The 19,860-nt window shown below is 33.2% G+C and overlaps 1 protein-coding gene across 1 annotated transcript in view; it reads left to right on the top strand.

Moving 5' to 3' along the window:
• Window positions 1-19,860, top strand: part of Cfap47 (cilia and flagella associated protein 47) — a 238,201-nt gene that overhangs the window by 22,440 nt on the left and 195,901 nt on the right. The window contains exons 12-20 of the mRNA XM_021153316.2: window positions 621-810; window positions 902-998; window positions 2,876-3,092; window positions 3,380-3,621; window positions 8,485-8,615; window positions 11,580-11,702; window positions 12,802-12,933; window positions 15,528-15,605; window positions 19,001-19,145. Coding sequence (XP_021008975.2) covers window positions 621-810; window positions 902-998; window positions 2,876-3,092; window positions 3,380-3,621; window positions 8,485-8,615; window positions 11,580-11,702; window positions 12,802-12,933; window positions 15,528-15,605; window positions 19,001-19,145 — 1,355 coding nt within the window. The remainder of the gene's footprint in view (window positions 1-620; window positions 811-901; window positions 999-2,875; window positions 3,093-3,379; window positions 3,622-8,484; window positions 8,616-11,579; window positions 11,703-12,801; window positions 12,934-15,527; window positions 15,606-19,000; window positions 19,146-19,860) is intronic.

The raw sequence follows: 19,860 nt of genomic DNA, 5'->3' as shown, positions 1-19,860 counted from the left end.
CCCTGTGTTCCATTCAATAGATGACTGTGAGCATCCACTTCTGTATTTGCCAGGCACTGGCATAGCCTCACAAGAGACAGCTATATCAGGGTCCTTTCAGCAAAATCATGTTGCCAAGACAATGCTGTGTAGGATGTTGGAATCAGAGTACATACATCAGGGGAAGACTTAATGTATTTCAGATCAAGTGTGTACTTAGTTTGATGGCAAGATTCTTTTGAACATAAATGCTATCAATCATTGTTTCCATCTTGAACCAAAGATACATTTTGCTTTACTCCAAACCCCTCAGTGGCTGTCATCTGCCCTTTGAGTGTGACAATGATATAGGTTTGGCTATAACTTCCTCTGTGAGGTGTTTAAGAAGAGTTGAGGCCATATAGTGGAGGAAAACGCTCTGCAGATTAGTATACCAATTCAGGTAAATAGATATAGATTAGGCTATAAGGTTTCCCATGAAGGATATTTGTATTTACAACTGTATTTTCTGAAGAACTTCCTCCATTACTCATTATTATTATTGTTATTGATGATATTATTGTTAATAATGGTAATTATAATAATATATAATATGTAATTATTCATGAATAATATCATATCATCATCATTTTTTAAAATAGGGAACGAAAGGTTCCAGTTAATGAAGTAGATATTGGCATGCTGCCATTATCTGGCCTAAAGTCACCATTACTATCTCAATCAGAAATAGAAGAGGAAATACCTCCATCCTTAAAAACTTCTCTCAAAGCTAACAGATTGTTAAGCACCAAGAAAATAGCATCTAGAGAGTCAGAATGTCTGCAGAGAAAGGCATGTACAATGTTTTTCAGTTTGTTTTCACATCATGAGAATTCTTCAAATGTCTCTTACTAATATTGAATGATTAATTTTGGAAAAACAGATCACCAGAGGGCTTAAATCGAAGCCAACCACTCACCAAGAAAAACATGACTGCAGCAAAGTTTTGACACCAAAGCAAATTCATCAAGTAATTGTTGGTAAGATTATGCATAAATCTGCTATGGTCTTTTTGTTTGTTGGTTGGTTGGTTGATTTGTGTGTGTGTGTGTTGATTTTACTATTTTTTGTGCAATATATTTGATCACACACACCTTCACCAGTTCCTTGTAGATCCTACTCATATCCTTACTCACACGATTTTATTTGTATTCTCTCTGCCTCTCAAAAGCAGATTGAATTAAAATGATAGAATAGGAAGATCATGGCTCATTTTACCACATAATAGTAATTATGCAACGGTTCTTGGACAGATGTGTCATTGTTAGAGCTTTTGCCTTCACTTCCTAAGTTGTGAACCTCTACTTGAACTAAAGACACATGAGGATCCATAGGTGGATAAGTGATAGCTCTGTGCTCAGGTGGCAGGCTAGCTGATAGTAGTCCTAGATTTAGACCAAGAAAGATTGCCTCAGCAGCAATCTCCAACCCCAGCTTATAGGTATTATTGTCATCAAGATCTATTGTACAATGTGGTAGTTATAATTAAAAAGATAATGCATATATGAACATTGCTGAGAGTAGAGTTTTGAGCCTTTAATTAAACACCTGTCAAATTTATGAGGTGATACATATGCTAATTACCATTATTTACTATTCCATAATATCGACATAAATAAACCATGTCCCATAGGATAAAATATGCAGTTAAAAATAAGAAAATGTGATATATTGATAAAAATAAAATATAATTATCTCTTTATACATGCAAACACACAAATAAGTGAATAAATGAATAAATAAATAAATAAATAAATAAATAAATAAATAAATAAATGTAATTTAAAGAAACTCTGGAAAGAAAACTGGTGTATAATAATGTATATGATTTTTTTTTGAGAAATATTTTGGGACTAGTGTAATATGCAGTTAAAAATAAAAAAATGTGATATATTGATAAAAATAAAATATAATTATCTCTTTATACATGCAAACACACAAATAAGTGAATAAATGAATAAATAAATAAATAAATAAATGTAATTTAAAGAAACTCTGGAAAGAAAACTGGTGCATAATAATGTATATGATTTTTTTTTTGAGAAATATTTTGGGACTAGTGAGAGGGATTAAAGGTAATGACATACAAGATAATGTTTTGAAGTGGTCAGTATTCAACATTTGTGCATGTATGTCAGTATATTATATATTTAAACATAGTCAATATATTCTTTATGACAACCTATTACAGTTAGAAGATTGAAAACAATGTGGGGTGATGATGCATATGAAGAATAGATCCATAAAAGGGAGCATCATGAATTCAAAGCTGGCCTTGGTTACATAGTTCAATCTTGTCTCAAAATAAAAATGAGATCATATATAATTATAAAGATTACAGCAAAAGCCTTTGGCATTTAAAGGGGAACCCTTAGGGAAGTAATTAATCATGTGTTGAAAATTACTATATTTTTATGAATTGCATGTTGTTGAATAAAATAAGTGTATTATAGAAGTAGACATTGGTGAAATGTTGCAGGTCAAAGTGATGATTGGAATTTCATTGTGCTTATTTTACCATAAAATTTCCATACTAGCCGGGCAGTGGTGGCGCACGCCTTTAATCCCAGCACTGGGGAGGCAGAGGGAGGCGGATTTCTGAGTTTGAGGCCAGCCTGGTCTACAAAGTGAGTTCCGGGACAGCCAGGGCTATACAGAGAAACCCTGTCTCAAAAAAACAAAAACAAAAAAAAATTTCCATACTAAAATATATTCACATTGAACATGAAGCAATAGTATCTATGCATGAAACTATCATCAACTAGATAAAAGTACAGCTAATCTTATCTGCTATACTAAGTAGTTCTGTGATATTATACTAAATATTTTTGTGTTAATTTTACTTTGATTATTTCAGGACCATCTGTCCTTAATTTTGGTAATATTTGTGTGAAATCTACAAATGCTCAGCTACTTCATATTGTTAATATGCTGCCCATGTATATATTGATCCAGTTAGATGTTGATTTTGAAGAACTTCAGAAAACCAACCAATTTTCATATGTGATCCCACCTACATCTAGTACATATATTTCGATGGTATTTGAATCTTCCACAAGTGGAAAATTTTGGAAGTAAGGTTTATTTCTCAGTTTCTGCTCATTAGAATAATTTATAATATATTAATTTATTTCAATAATTGTAACATAGATTATTTTTTCTCCCAAAGTATAGAAAGTATGTAAAAAACATCACTTTGTACACTTGTATGCTTTTATAGTTCAGTGACAATCTAATTTATCTCCATCATTATTTTCAGAATTAATATTGTATGGTAATGTATAGCATATATATGAAGTCTGTAATCATAAGTAGATACTTGTACTATTAGTTAAATTTGGGAATTTCTACACTGTTACAGATCATTCACCTTTAAAATTAATAGCATACCTGGTGGACACATATTAGTGATGGCTACCATCCTGCCTGTAAAACTTGAGCTGTCTTCTAATGAGATTGTACTGAGACCACAATCCTTCTTGTTGAAAACATGTTTTCGTGGTACAGTTAGGCTATATAATCATCTCAATTGCCCTGCCCAATTTGGATGGAAACCAGTAACTACATTGAGAGGAATTGCATTTACTATTTGTCCAGCCCAAGGTAATAGTTTATTTGATTTGTTTTATATAGAAATTCATTTATTCATTTATATATTCAGGAATTAACTATTTATTGAATATGTACCATCTACTTATGGTAAGAGCATAGAAGTAAATAGATACTATCATTAGGGGCATTTATTTTTATGTGAGTAAATATGACTTAAAAATAAATATTCTGTTTTGAGGTTCTAACAAACACAATAAGGGATAGAGATGGAGATATAAGGTCTTGGTTAACTATGTGGCTTAACAAGTCAGATGTTTACAAGACAAGGTGGGAGGCTACATACCCAGAGAAAAAGTGATAGTACCATATTCAGATCAATGGCAAGGTTAAATTTACAGGCTCTAAATCATTTAAGGTTGTCAAATTACTGAAAAAGACCCACTGATATTAAATATAAGCTGAATATGCATTTTCTTGTGTAAACATCTGTATATATATATATCATATATATGTAGATGTATACATACATATGTATATATATGTATATATCATATATCAAATTACATTCTATGACTTAATTTATGCTGTATTTTTCAGTTAAGTATTTTAAATCTAATTTATTCACATCACATCTGAATATTGTCAAAGCTATTATTTTGCTTGGTGTTTAATCACACAACTGGGCCCCTCAATCTAAACAATGACAACATTAACCATTGCAAATATTCCTGAAAAAATGTCATTACTTATATAATTTGAGTATAATTATAAGATGATTTAGTGACTTTTATTTTCTTACATTTTAAATTAGTTTAATTATAACTGGTGACAAATTCAATTATATATATGTAAAACCTTAAGACTGTCATTTAATAAGAACACTAGTATAAGCAAATCTGAATTACTGTTTCTGATGAGCCCCTCAATTAGTTAACCATCCATTTAACTTTGTGTAATCTCTTAGTTTCATGTAATGTATTTGTTATGCAGTAACTTCTAAAGTGTGCTTTATGTAGTAACACATTGTAATTGGCAAACATCATTGTATTGTGCTGTGAGTACATATCTTCTAAGGACATAAGATTTCTGAAGACTATTTCATGCATGTATCACACATACATATAAATATAAGATAATATTTAATATTAAATGTATAGAAAATTATAATGATTCACAGAGGATGGTACAACAATAAATGGATAGGTGCATGATTGTGAAAAAATTTATTTTATTTTATTAATTAATTATTTATTTACATCTCAAATGTTGCCAACCTCCCAGTCCTTACAGAATGCCTCTCCACATCCCCTTTCCCCTTCACCTCTGAGAGAGTGCCCCCCTAGAGGGCATTCCCCCACCCTGGTCTCTACAGGATTAGGCACATACTCTTCCACAGAGGACAGACAAGACAGGTTTCTGCTACTTATGTGCCAGGAGCATAGGACCAGCCTTTGTATGCTCTTTGCTTGGTGGCTTAGTCTCTGGGAGCTCTCAGGGGTCTGGGTTAGTTGACATTGTTGGTCTTCCTATGGGGTCGCCCTCCCTTTCATCTCTTTCAATCCTTTAGGAGTTCCCCCTATCTCAGTCCAATGGTTGGCTTTAAGTATCTGCATCCCTCTCAGCTAGCTTCTGGTAGAGCCTCTCAGAGGAACGCCATGCTAGGCTACTGTCTGCAAGCATAACATAGCATCAGTAGTAGTGTCAGGGTTTGGTTGCCCATGGGACAGATCCCAAGTTGGTTTGGTCCCTGGTCAGCTCTTGGGTCTCTGCTTCATTTTTGTCCCTGCATTTCTTTTAGACAGGAACAATTTTGGTTCAAAAATTTTGTAGGTGGGTTGGTGTCCCCATTCCTTCCTAGGGAATCCTGTCTGGCTACTGGAGATAGTACCTTCAAGTTCCATCTCCCCACTGTTAGGAATTTCAGCTGAGGTCACCCCCATTGAATCCTGGGAACCTCCCACACTCCAGGTCTCTGGGACTTTCTAGAGGTTCTCCTCAACCCCACCAATGGCAGCTACATATTGCCATTCATTCGCCTGACCTTTTAGGCTTCTCTTCTGTATCCATCCAAACCTGATTCTGGCTGTTTTTTTTTTTTTTCTCCCTCTCTCCACTCTCACCCAGGCCTTCATTTCCTCTGTCTCCCCAGATTATTTTGTTCTCCCTTCTAAGTGGGATTGAAGCATGCATACTAGGGCCTTCCTTCTTGTTTAACATCCTAGAGTCTGTGGGGTCTATCTTGGATATTCTGTACTTTTTGGTTAATATCCATTTACCAGTGAGTGCTGTGAAAAAAATCTTACTCTTGTACTATTTTTTTTTTCATTTGAAAGCATCCTGAGAATATGAGCAGTTTATCACATAACTTGGTATTTATTTCTATTTTCTACTCCTTGCTTCCTACCTTTTTCCTCATTTTCCTTCCTTCCATACTTTCTCCTCAATCTCTTTAGTTATAGTTTATGAGCAATTGTTATTTAGAAAATAAATTGTTATGCCTCAAATCATATAATAAAAAGTATTTTTATAAATTTATTTATTTATATACACTCCATATTTTCGCCCCATCCACCCTCTGTTCCACATCCCATACCTCCTCCCCAATCCCCTGTATCCATGTGGATGCCCCCATCCCCCACTCCACCTGACCTCTAAACTCCCTGGAGCTAATGTAGGAAGCTTGAATATTTCTCAGAAGTGGAAATAAAATAGATATTGGAGGTTGATGGAGGAACGAACTTGTTGTGGAGTGGAGATTGGAAACTCATCAGGGCCGGGGATCAGGTGTAGGAAGACCAATGGAGAAAGATAATGGAAATTGGCTGGGGAGGGGCATGTGTCTGTGGGATGAGCAGGAGACCTAGAACTGGGCCAGGATAACTCTGGCTGAGACCTCTAGCAGTGAGGGGTATGGAGTCAGAAGTGGCTACCTCCTGCCTCCAGGCAGAACTCCCAGTGGAGGGATAAGAACAGCAACCTACCTACAAAACCTCTGACCCAAAATGTGTCCACCCTGCAAGATGTGCAGGGACAAAGATGGAGCAGAGAGAGAGGAAATGCCCAACCAAACTCAGGCCCATCTCATGAGCAAGAACCAATCCCTGACACTGTTAATGATACTCTGTTATACTTGTAGAAAAGGAGTCTAGCATGGCTTGTCCTCTGAGAGGCTCCACACAGCAGCAGATGGAAACAGTTTCCAAGACCCATAGCCAAACATTAGACGGAGCATAGGGGGTCTTGTAAAAGAGTTTATAGAAGGGTTGAGGAACCCCGAAGAGATCCCTATCTCTTAGGCAGGAGGACAACAGAGTCAACTAATCTGGCCCCTTGGGAGCTCCCAGATACTAAACCACCAGCCAGAGAGCATTGGCTGGACTTTAGCCTCCTCCTCCCCCCCCCCCCCCCCCCGAGACACATAGAGCAGATGTGCAGTTTGGTCTTCATGGGGGTTCTTAAAACTTAATTATATGCAGTACCTGTTCTACCAACTCCAGACTTACTTAAGCCATGCATAAGACACTTCTTTCTTTATTCCCTAATATGCACAATATTCTTAGAAACTTAATTGTGCTGATTGGAGGCAGAAATTCTCTTCATACAGACTCATCAACATGAATTGCTAATCCTTTTTTATGTATCACCTCCTGTCACTGTTTTGCATCATTGAATCTTCTTTTTTACTTTTCATCACAACCATTCACATCCATTGCTTAATTCCAATGGGCTGTAGACTTCCAGAACAAACGTCTGTCTCTTTAATGCTCTAATATCAGGATTTTTAGTTGCTTTCAGTCAGTGTGATCTTGACAGACCTGTAGACAGCAAACTTCTCTAGTCAGCTCTCTTTAATTTATCAATTACTGTTCATAGTACAGAATTAGCATCCAAGAATATTGAAAGTATGTCACTTGGTATTTTCTGATCATCTTAGACTATGTCCATCCCATGATTGAGTGTTGATTGCCCTGTATGGCCATTGCAAAAATCAGAGGTCAGCATTCTATTGCTTCATTTAAAGATAGAAAACCTTGCCCTACATGCAAGTCAAACTAACTAACCCTAAGCAAAACTTGTTTGTAATGGTCACTCATGTCTTCCATTTAGTGTCCTGTGTCCCCAAATTTCAGAAGCTTCTTTCTTTCCAAGGAATAACTTCCCATCAGGTATTGTTTGCTGGTATTTTTTTTTTTTTTTTTTTTTTTTTTTAGTGAATCATTTTCTTTGGTCACTTTTATGTCACTCCCACATTTTGCAATCTGCCAGTATTCTTGCTCATTCATCCTTCATGTCAAAACTCAAATGCATGCAAAGAAGTTTCTCTATTTTCTTGGAATACTTCAGAGTTCCCTCATCTCTTCCGTTCTTTTATACATCATCTCCTTTTAAAATAGTAAATTTAAAGATAGCCACCATTTTATACACCATTTTTCTGATATCACATGGTCTCTCAGTACATTTGAAATACAGAGATATGTTTATTCATTTTAGTTCCATCAGAAGTTAATCTCTAGATTAAAAGTCATAATATTAATTCTTCCATCTGAAAGCAGAATATTCAGAAGTTAGAGGAGGTAATTTTGTCAGGATTCACAAATGAGATTATATCATCTTTGTTTCTCTAGTCCTAATGTTCATTGCCATAAATTTTTTTCTGATATTTATCAAACTCTGGTATATTTTGATATACATTTCTTTTATTTACTAGGAAAACCAACTTATATTTTGGTTTCATGAAATCTGTTAGGACTGTGCTTATTTAATAATGTCTCACTTATACTTTCTCTTTATTTAAATTTAGTTTTAATTTGATTTATAATGCCATTATATCTTTAAATCAGCTGTTATCATGAATGTTTGAAAAATAAATAATGAAAATATGTTAAGTGCCTTATTTTATCTTGTTCTCTGTAGGCACTGTTGATCCATATTGTTCATTGGAATGTGAAGTCACATGGCAGCCAGGTTTTAGTTCTCCGGACAAGGGAGAATTTTTGCTACAAGTCTCTGGAGGAAATACTTTGATACTGAAGTGTATTGCACATGTAATTATTTCTCTTCAATGTGATTTTCATCTATAGTATCTGGATTATCTGGATATATAGTTATCTTGGCTTATATATACATGTAAAATAGAATTCATGTAATAATTATTTTAGATACTTTATAGAACCACTTGCCCACTAAGAGTAAAAGCTCACCCCTGTATCCAAGAACATTATATAACAACACTAGATTGACAGAGGCTTGGTAAATATGTAATACCACCATGGGAGCCAATTGAGAGTAACTTGTTTAATTAACAAACAACATAAAATACAGTAAAGAAAATTATATTCCTACTATATTGTACTGTTAATCTAATACTCTAGTTAATAATTAAGTATGGGAAAGACTATGTGATTTTTATAAGAGGAAAACAGGCTTTTTATTACTATAAAATGTTTCTTACAAAACAAACAAACAACCCCCCCAAAAAAATGTTTCTTACAATAAAAATGAAAGATGTGACCTAATAAACTTTATTTCCATGGTAGTTCCTAAGCCAGGATGCCCTAGCAATATGAGTTTGGGTCATCAAGAATGCATTTTTGCCTGTGCATCCCAGCCAATGTCAAGAGAACTAGTGCACTTTCATTGAATTCCACCTATATTTTCTAGACATAGTGATCTATTGTGTTTCATTTATAAAGGTGCTTGTAGTTTATACATAAATGACTCTTCAATTTTAGGGATTGGAAGTCACTTTCAACACATTAGGGTCTTTCCTCAGCTATCAGCTTGAAATAAGCTGACTCCTACTAGCATTGCATATAAATTGCATATTGTTATTTCTCAAACTTGCATGGATGATATGGATATGTATTTCAAGTGTTTAGCTAACATGCTTCTTTTTCATTTTAACTCTCAGTGAGGATATACCTAGTATTTATCTGATGCTGATGTGATTGTGTCTAACAAGTTTAATAATGTACTCAGTTGCTCATATATTCAACCTATATGTATTTTTTACCTATATGTATTTTTTAAAATATTTTTATTAGGTATTTTCCTCAATTACATTTCCAATGCTATCTCAAAAGTCCCTCATACCCTCCCCCCCCTCACTCCCACTTTTTGGCCCTGGCGTTCCCCTGTACTGGGGCATATAAAGTTTGCATGTCCAATGGGCCTCTCTTTCCAGTGATGGCCGATTAGGCCATCTTTTGATACATATGCAGCTAGAGTCAAGAGCTCCGGGGTACTGGTTAGTTCATAATGTTGTTGCACCTATAGGGTTGCAGATCTCTTTAGCTCCTTGGATACTTCCTCTAGCTCCTCCATTGGGGGCCCTGTGATCCATCCAATAGCTGACTGTGAGCATCTACTTATGTGTTTGCTAGGCCCTGGCATAGTCTCACAAGAGACACCTATATGTATTTTTAAGTAACATAAAAATGAGTAGTTTAATAGTATAGGTTTAGCAGTAATAATAGATATTATTTACTGAGTAATTACTATGTGTCAAGTGCTGTGTTAAGTGGTGTTTACTTATTAGCTCATCCTTAAAAATCCTGAGGCATTTATTGTACATATTCATATATATTATATATAATTGTAGTAATAATATGAAAAATTGGAAGACTAGTGTGTTTAAGTAACTATTACAAGTTCACAAATGCCAGGGATGGCTTAATTGTAATTTATTTCCAGATCTAAATGGCTTTCACAGCCTTTAATGTTACCCTTTCTAGTAAAATTTGTTTTCTCTGTTCCCTATCCCATTATTCAATAAGAATGAAATAAACTATGAAATTAAAAAAAAAAAACTATGAAATCATTAGTGAGTTAGACAAGGAAATAACCTAGACAGCTAGACTATAAAATGGATCATTTCAGGTAAAGCTCTGAAAACTTTAAATTTAACTCTGAAGAAAGAATGGAAAAACAGAAAATGTTTAAATAAAATGTTAATTAAATATTATCACATATTTGTAAAAACTGATTTCCTTTTTTCCTTCTGTTTTAGCTTAGTTTCACAACTCATTATTCCAGTTACAAAAATGTTTTTCAAATAATTGTAAGAATGTTTTAAAAGCTGATATAATAACAATATTTTATAAAGATATCATTAAGTCTAGTGTAAAATGCATTTAACTCAATAGTACTTGGACAAAATATGTTACAGTTGCACATAATGCCTGATTACTTCACTTTAATACTGTAGACATCTATTTTGGCCACATTTGAAAATAGTATTCCATTGTTTATTAGTTCTATGAAGTGGCTTTTTTTTTTTTTGACAGAAGTGACAAATCTCTGGGCCTGTGTAATTTTACCAATCAAAGTGAAGTATGCCCCCATTCTCATTTAGGGATAATATTTGTACAAGTACATATTAAGCTCAATGAAGATGGCTTCTAGTGAAGTATGTCTAGTTGATTTCATTTTTAACAACTTGTTCTCTTTATTTAGATGATATTTGAACTCTTTTAAATATCAAAATATGTAACTGGGTAAGCGATAGCTCTTAGGGCCTTTCAGTAATTAGTATGTGTATGGGGAGTGTGTGTGTGTGTGTGTGTGTGTATTGTGACTGGGGATAACACCCAGGGATTCACATATACTATGGAAGCATTCCACCAGTAAATTATTGTCCACTATTACTTCGAGAGATGTGTTATATTTTCTTTGTCTTAAATATTCAGAAAAATCTAACATGTTATATTTTAAAATTCTTAATGATTCTGTATTTCCAGTTATATGGTAGGGGTATATTTTTGTCACTTCTTTCATTACTTTATTCTCTTTCCCAATGAGAAAATGGGCTTTATTTCTTTGTCCATCTTAAAACCTTTTAAAGCTATGAACAGACTACACTAGATAAATTAATAACAGTTATATATTTATAGGATTAAATGTATGTGTATATATGGTAGAACAGGTAAATGCTATTTATACTTGTCTGAGGAAGAAACTACTTGATTTGCTATTATTTTTGATAATTTGTCTATTTCTTTTATAACTAGGTTGGTCACACTAAAGTCACATTTTTAGAGCCAAGAATACTGTTCAGTAATTGTTCTCAAGGTTTAACTACGTGGAGGAAAGCCATTCTTCACAATGTAGGGCAAAACCATGCTTATTTCAAGGTAATTCAGAATTAAGGATTCTTACTTGGATCAGGTCATATTATGATTTGAATCAAGTTTGTTGGTTCCAAATATACTGTTGAGTGATAATACTTTACTATTTATAGATGGACACAAGGCAGTGTTCAAGTTATTATTAGTAGATTTCCCGAGTATATTTTATCAAATTTGTTCTTCTACTTTCCAAAATTATAAGTTTTGCTTTTCCCCCTATTTTCTTTTCGTGTAATTTGGTTTCATTAAGAGTGAAAAGTGTTTTAAATATGAGTACTAAGTAATGATAGACTGCATAGTTCATTATATGCTTTTATTTTTTATTTTATTTTTAATTTAGTTTTTACATTCCTTATTCCATTTCTGTTTCCCCATCTATTCTCTGACTGCTCCACATCCCACACCTCCTACCCACCCCACCTCTTGTCCACATGGATACCCCCACCACACCTGACCTATAAACTCTCTGGGGCCTCTACTCTCTTGAGGGTTAGGTGCATCATCTCTGAATGAACACAGACCCAGAAGTTCTCTACTGTATGTGTTTTTGGGTCCTCATATCAGCTGGTGTATGCTATCTGTTTGATGGTCCAGTGTTTGAGAGATCTTGGGGGTCCAGATTAATTGAGGCTGTTAGTCCTCCTACAGGATCGCCCTTCTCAACTTCTTTCCTAATTCTTTCCCTAATTCACCAACAGGGGTCGGCAGCTTCTGTCCACTGGTTGGGTGGAAATATCTGCATCTGACTCTTTCAGCTGCTTGTTGGGTCTTTTGGAGGGCAGTCATGATAGGTCCCTTTCTGTGAGTGCTCCATAGCCTTGGGGCGTCCCCTTGAGCTAGATCCCACTTTTGGCCTGTTGCTGGACCCTCTTTTCTTCAGGCTCCTCTCCATTTCCATCCAACATGGACTAGATTAAAGTAATTAGTTGTTGTAATTTGTATGATTTGTCTATTAAATATAGTCAAGTTCTATTACAAAAAAATTACTTAATATCGTATGCCCAGTGAGCCTGTGTATAGGAAGTACTATAGATGCTTTCCTGTAAAACTTTTGATATTATTATTTTGTAAGGCAACTATAGCATCTACCAATTTTTGATTGCAGGTTTGTGATCAAAGCCTTTTGTCTACCATTAATATTGTTCCATCAGAGGGAATAATCCCATTTGGGGGAATAACTGTTCTTAATATCTCCTGTACACCCTCTGTAGCAGAAAAGTTTGATACAAGAGCAAAGGTATGTCTGTTTATGTATTTGGTAATTTTTTTCTCTCTCTGTATATGTATGTTTGTATATGTATTTATGTGTGTCCATGTATATGTATTAACATTTTTATAAATCTTTATAATAAGCATGTTATCACAAAGTTATTGCATACATTTGTGATTAAAATATATTTATTTCATTACTAATTAATAGAGTTTTTCAATTATAACAGTGAAAAAAATAAGCTATCATTTATAAATAAATTGAATTAACTCTAAACATGTACGTTTTAGAGATCTCAAAATATTAACCATGCCCAAATTATCTAATAAAAATTAAGTATGAACTAACCAGTACACCCCGAGCTCGTGTCTCTAGCTGCATATGTAGCAGAAGATGGCCTAGTCGGCCATTATTGGGAAGAGAGGCCCCTTGGTCTTGCAAACTTTATATGCCTCAGTACGGGGGAATACCAGGGCCAAGAAGTTGGAGTGGGTGGGTAGGGGAGTTGGGGGAGGGTCTGGGGGACTTTTGGGATAGCATTTGAAATGTAAATGAAGAAAATATCTAATTAAAAAATAAGTAAATAAATATCATAAGAAATGGGTTACCAGAAGACAGACTAAGCAATTCTATTCATACTCAGATATCTCCCAGAGATCACAAAAAAACTTCTATTCATGTAAAATCTGCCTGTGAATGTTCTTATTAGCATTGTTCATAATTTACAAAACTAGAACTAGCCTAATGATCCATCAACTTTCAAGAGAGAAGATGAATAAATTGTGGTATATCTATGTCGTATATTATTTGACAATAACAAAGGGATGAATTAGTGATTCAAGCAAGTGAATGAACGAAACTGGGAGATATGAATCTGAATGAATGTGGCTACATATCGTAGACTATATAATAATATTCATACAAAGTGTTCAGAATGAATAAATACACAGAGGATGAAAAAAATTAAGTAGCAGTAATTGGGGAGCAGTTTTTGAAAATTATTTTCAAGAAAATTGTTAGGTGATGTTTTTACTAAGTTGAAATGAATACCAATCAGCATGAGGCAGTTTTATATAAAATTTTAGGATTTTTGGCTCTTCTGAGTTTCGACAAATCTTCCCTGTTCTCACAGAAACAGATGAATTTCCCCCATGGCATTAGTTAGGAAAATTAGGAAAACTGTAATTATGGGAAGCAGTGGACATTCTGATCTTCTGCCTCTTACAATCTTTCTCATCTTCTATGGTTTTTCTTGAGCTGTAGGTATAAGGGTTGTGTTGTAGATGTTTGAATTGGAGTTAGGCAGCCATGATCATTTTTTTCTCTGTGTTTTCGCCAGTTACAACCTCATAGTCTGCATCTGCTATAAAAATGTAGCTTATTTAATGAGGAATGAAAACCATATTTAGCTCTGGGTTTGAGCATAAATATTTAGAATGCAGTTAGAAATTGCAATTTTTTTTAGGAAAGTGACCATAGTAAGTTATCCTTGAGTCTATGACTTCTCTGTTTGTGGGTAGTTGGCTTGATTTATAGTACCAGACATGAATTCCTTTCATGATGTGGGTCTTAAGTTAGTCACCCCAATATAATAGTATATTGTTCCACTATTGGAGATACATTTCCAAGCAGATCATTGTGGTTTGTAGTCATTACAGTGGAGTTTGACTATTGCTTCTTTCCCTTAGCAACTTGTATAACATCTTCTAATACTATGAAAACTAGTGCTCAGGAAGGAGGCACCCTAGTCAGTTCAAGCTGGATTCCTCTATTCCTATAACCATAATGTGTGGTATCTTCAATAATAGAGTCTTACCTTCAAGGTTTTGGAGGCAATCAAAGGAAATGGCAGTAGCCTATGTTGTTTTGAGAGTCTCTTAATCTTAAACTCCTTTCCACAGCTACTCAAATGGAGTTTTATCACAGAAGGATCTAGAATATTTGTTATTGTTGCTGATTTTTATTTACTATATTAATTTTCTTGGTGAAGGTTCAGTATTTGCGTAGGCTATGTTTAGGCTTAATTGTGTTGAAATTTAAATTTATGAACCTCAAAAGAAAAAAAAAAGCATTGGCCTTTCTAAGCTTTAGTTATCTTCATTTTGAAATTAGGGTTCTTGAGAGAGCTATGCCAAAGTATATCAGGTATTTAAAAAGAAAATAATGTATTAAATACAATAGTAAACTCATAGAACATTTTGACCTGTTTTCATCGCTATTTTGTACATTCATAAGTTTCTGTGGAACAAAGTATATTTCATTCAGCCATACTTAAGTTATTTTTGACTAGTCTGTTGTAATTAGATGAGGAGAAATATGTTGTATAGAATTATAGTCAGGTCTAGTCAAATGCATAATATTTTACAGTTAAATACCTATGCAATCTACACTCGTTTTCCAAGCAGCATCAATATTGCTAAAGACGAAATGTAGTAATAACTGCCAGAATATATTTTTATGTATCAATTCATGTATGCATACACACAGGCATATATAATTTTATTTAAATTCTATTTAAATTTCAAAGTAGCATTTAGTGACATGTAATTTTTCATTTATATATGATTATAATTTAATACAATTTCTACAAAATTCAAAATTCCCTATTTCTCTTAAATCAGGTTGCTATTCACCATGCAAATGTCATAGATCTTAGGATTGGTGGATCTGTCGAAATTCCTGATGTTGAAATCTCACCTGTGAGTATGCCATTTGCTTGTTTGCTGAATTTATGACTTTTATGACTGTTATAGTTATGTTGTATCCATAGTCAATCAACTGATGCCTACAAATAATTTTATATGTCATAAATAGTTAATATACATGATATAAATGTAAGTAATAAAGCAGAATATTGAGTTTTTAATGACTAAAACATAGAACTTAGGCATAAAGAAGCTATCATTATTGTTAAAATGATTTCATTATGTTCTTATCTTTTACTGTGTGTGTGTGTATATGTATTTATGTATATATATATCTGCCTTAGCTATTGGTGTAATTGTCCTAGTTTTGAGTTTTTACAATGTTTATGAATTGTTTGCAAGTTTTGATGAGTTATTTTAAATGAATATTGTGTATCCACTATTTATTTAGGTTGTATGAAACTATACTATATATTTAAACATATATAATTAGGATCCTCATTCCATTGTTCTTCCCTTTTGTTATTTCTGGCTTTTGGTATTGCAAGCACAGTCATCATGGCAGGTCACATGTATATATTCTGGGTACAAAGACTTCTTGAGATGTAGTTTTTATGTTTATTTTCACAAGCTAATTTTAACACACACACCTATGTTTCTTCATTGTCATCTTTTTCTTTTTTCTTCACCTTTTCTCTTCTTTTTCCTTTACAACATTTCCAAGGTTAAATTTTAGTTCATTTATCTGAAAAAACTTGCATTAATAAATCAGACTGTTATGTTCCTTCATTGTTACATTTATAAGAACTTATCAACCTCTTATACACTGGGAACTTCTTCACCATAACAATTATTTTATCATGGGCTTGGTTTCAACTCTGTTTATTTCTTCCAGTTGTTTCACAACCTGGTGCTATTATGGTGCTGAATTATAAAATATAATTATTACAGAGTTTAACTGGTTGTCTCAGTACCTCAGTACCAGTCTGTACTTTAGTTGTACAACAAATGTTCTAGCATTAGGCTTTAATTTCTGATCCTAGTTGTTCAGTGATAAATACATGTTATCTACAGAGCAGCAGACATTCAGCTAGCCTATTTAAGACTGTGGGATTATTAAAAATGAAGAATGTAAGGGGAGCCAGAGGACACAAAGAAATCAAGGACTGTAGTGAGAATTCTTGAAAATTGGTTTCTTTAAAAATTGCAGAAATATTATAAGAATATTGTTTTGTTTTAATCACAGGTCTGAGGATGTGGAGCTGTTTCACAGCACCTGATTATGATTTGCCTCGTGCTCTAGCAGACATGTGGTTTTGCCAGCTGCAGATAGTTTCTGAGATTGTGTGTTTAGAATTCTGGGAATTCTTTTAGAGGATATATAATACTAGAGCCCTGACAGGTTATGTTGTTGGTCAGTGTGTGTGTGTGTGTTTGGGGTGTGTGTACAGTTTGTTAATAGTGCTAAAAGAAGAATTAATAAGAAAGAAATTGGATTCAGAGACAAGAAAAATTATATTCAGAGATGTCTATGATAGAGTTCCCTGAATAAAATATTCTTATAATATTACTATATTTTTTAAAAATTCCAGAATTGTCACTATAAAGGATACGAAATCAACATGATCAACATACACATAAATGGACAGATACTGAGAAAGCATGTACAGAGACAGCCAGTTTAGTGTTTTCATGGGTTTTTGAGTGTGTGAATTATTAGGTCTCTCTTTCTTGTGCCTACTTTGGGCTCTTTTCATTCTGCTTGTTTCTTTTATCCAATTCTGATTTGTTAGTTTTACTTTTAACTTAATATAATTTATTTTATTATATTATTATCCCATAAATACTTTCTTATTTTCTAATGAGAGTTAGAAAAAGGATGCATCCAGATTGGATGGGAGATAGAGAGGAACTCGAGAGAGTAGATGGAGGGGCAACCATAAGCAGGATGTATTATGTATAGAAAATCTACTTCAATAACAGGAAAAAAAGACAATTAAGTCCTATAAAAGCTAAAGTGTGTTTTCCTTTAGTATGATATACACTATGGAAAAATATTGAACAGTGAAGCTTTATATTACTCTATTTCCTCATGTCAAATCCATTTTGGGGCACATTTTACAAATTACTATAAAATACAATGACTTTTAGCACTTTATATTTATCTTTGTTAATCAATAAGCCCTATTATTTTCAAGTTTTGATATGTAGCTGTCTTTTAAAAATAACTTACTCATCAATTTTAGTCATTTGCTTGTAACTGTAACAGTCAGTAGGCTGAGGGAGAATGAATACAAATTAGATACAAGCCTGTATTTCATATCAAAATCATTTCTCAGTAATAATGATAGTAACAGTACTAATATGGCATCTGAAAAATACATTTAGAATCTCGGTAGTAAGAGTTACTGCACTGAGTTTGTATCTTAATAATTAGAAATTTTAACCAAATGATTATATAATGGAGGAATAATAAAAGTAATGCTTGTATATTTAGAAAACAACATTTATTATACATTTAAAAAATTTTAAAAAAGCATGTGCAAAATAGGTTGATATTAATGAAGTATTTTACTCCATTTTGCCATACTCTTGCCACTGTGTCCCTTTAATGTTCTGTGTGCTTCTTTTGCTAAGGAATTGATTTTATAATAAGTCTATAATGAGATACCTTACAGAGGTTGGTGATAAAGTCATGTACTTTGAGTATGAGCTAGAGTTTACATACACTCATTAAGTACCCAATGTTCATTTAAACATGGACACACACAAGAACACATGCACGTATGAATGTATATGAAAATCAACGTTGTGTTTCATTAGGAGAATCAGATATCTGAACAGATATTGTGACATAAAAAGGCAAATTAGTATAAGGAATAAGTTATCCTTTCCATGGTGTAATTTATCTTACCTTTTAATGGACACATCACTTTATCAGGCAATTACATTGTAGAGAAGTGTCTTCCTGGCAGTACAGACACCAGGATTAAGAGACACAAGGGTAAATACTAAGTGTTGGAATGAGAAAGGTGCTTAAATGAGGCTAAACTATGAGGCACTAAAAGACTTGAACAACCTTATGAGTACTGTTGGTGAGATTGAACCTTGATCTGCTGATAATGAAGGAAGGCCAAAAATAAGAGGAAGTTTGTAACTTAGTTATTGAAGGGAATGACTTGAGAAACTTAAAGTCTAGAAACAAAGTAACAGTAACTAGCTATAATTATTATGCAGCTATAATCTAATAAATAGTTTGAAGAAGGGGAGCAGGATTATTGTGTTTTGGTTTTTTACATATAAGATATGGAGGAAGAGGAAGATAAAACTTTACAGAGATATTTTTGGCAGTTAATCTTGATAAATATAAAACTATAAATCTAGCTATACATATCAGTAAGTATAATTATACTATTATACTTTCTAATTATTATTCTTTTTATTTTTAGAGCACATTTAATTTTAGCGGTACCTATGTTGGCACTACAGAAATTATTCCATTTATGATAAAAAACAGAGGTGTGACACGTGCCAGAGTGGAGTTCAACCTAAAAGAATTTCCACTTTTTGCAATGGATTTTAAGGGAAATGCAGGTATATGTCTTATATGTATTATAAAACAAAGTAGTTTAAAATTGTTTAAGGTATAGTAATCAAAAACATATGACAATGGAATTTATTGTCTAAAATTTCTCTTGATTTTATTTCTTTAAATATATGTATTATAATATTAGAATATTTTGATATATATATAATTATATATATTAATTACATCATAATTGTAAGTAAGGTACATAACTGTTTATGCTATAAGTGAAATGTTATTGTTAATTTTATATTCTGAAAATTATTTTTAGTCTTTACTCTGTGTTTGCTTATGTGTCAGGAGTATTTAGTTATGTGTCAGGAGTCATGTTTATTTTGGCTTAATTTATGAACTCATCATATCCTTTTATTTCAGGAGTTGGCAAACTAAGTCTCATGGGCAGAATTTTATTTGAACTTGCATATTTTTTATGGTTGCTTTTATGCTACAATGGCAGAATTGAAGAGTTGGTTCAGAAATTATATCTCACAAAGTATAGAATGTTTGTTATTTAAACCCTTACAGAAACATGTCCTTCTAAGTAACTTAGGTAGTTCTTAATCAGTAAATATTTGATAAATCTCATTTACAACCTAAATATTAGACTAACTATATAAGGTAACTAAGCCATTTTCTATGTTCTTTTTTTTTTAATATTTTTATTACATATTTTCCTCAATTATATTTCCAATACTATCCCAAAAGTCCCCCATAGCGCCCCCC

Source organism: Mus caroli, chromosome X (assembly GCF_900094665.2).
Source record: "Mus caroli chromosome X, CAROLI_EIJ_v1.1, whole genome shotgun sequence".
Lineage (NCBI taxonomy): Eukaryota > Metazoa > Chordata > Mammalia > Rodentia > Muridae > Mus > Mus caroli.
Note: the sequence above shows the minus strand (reverse complement) of the source record. Positions and strands in the feature narration are given on the sequence as shown.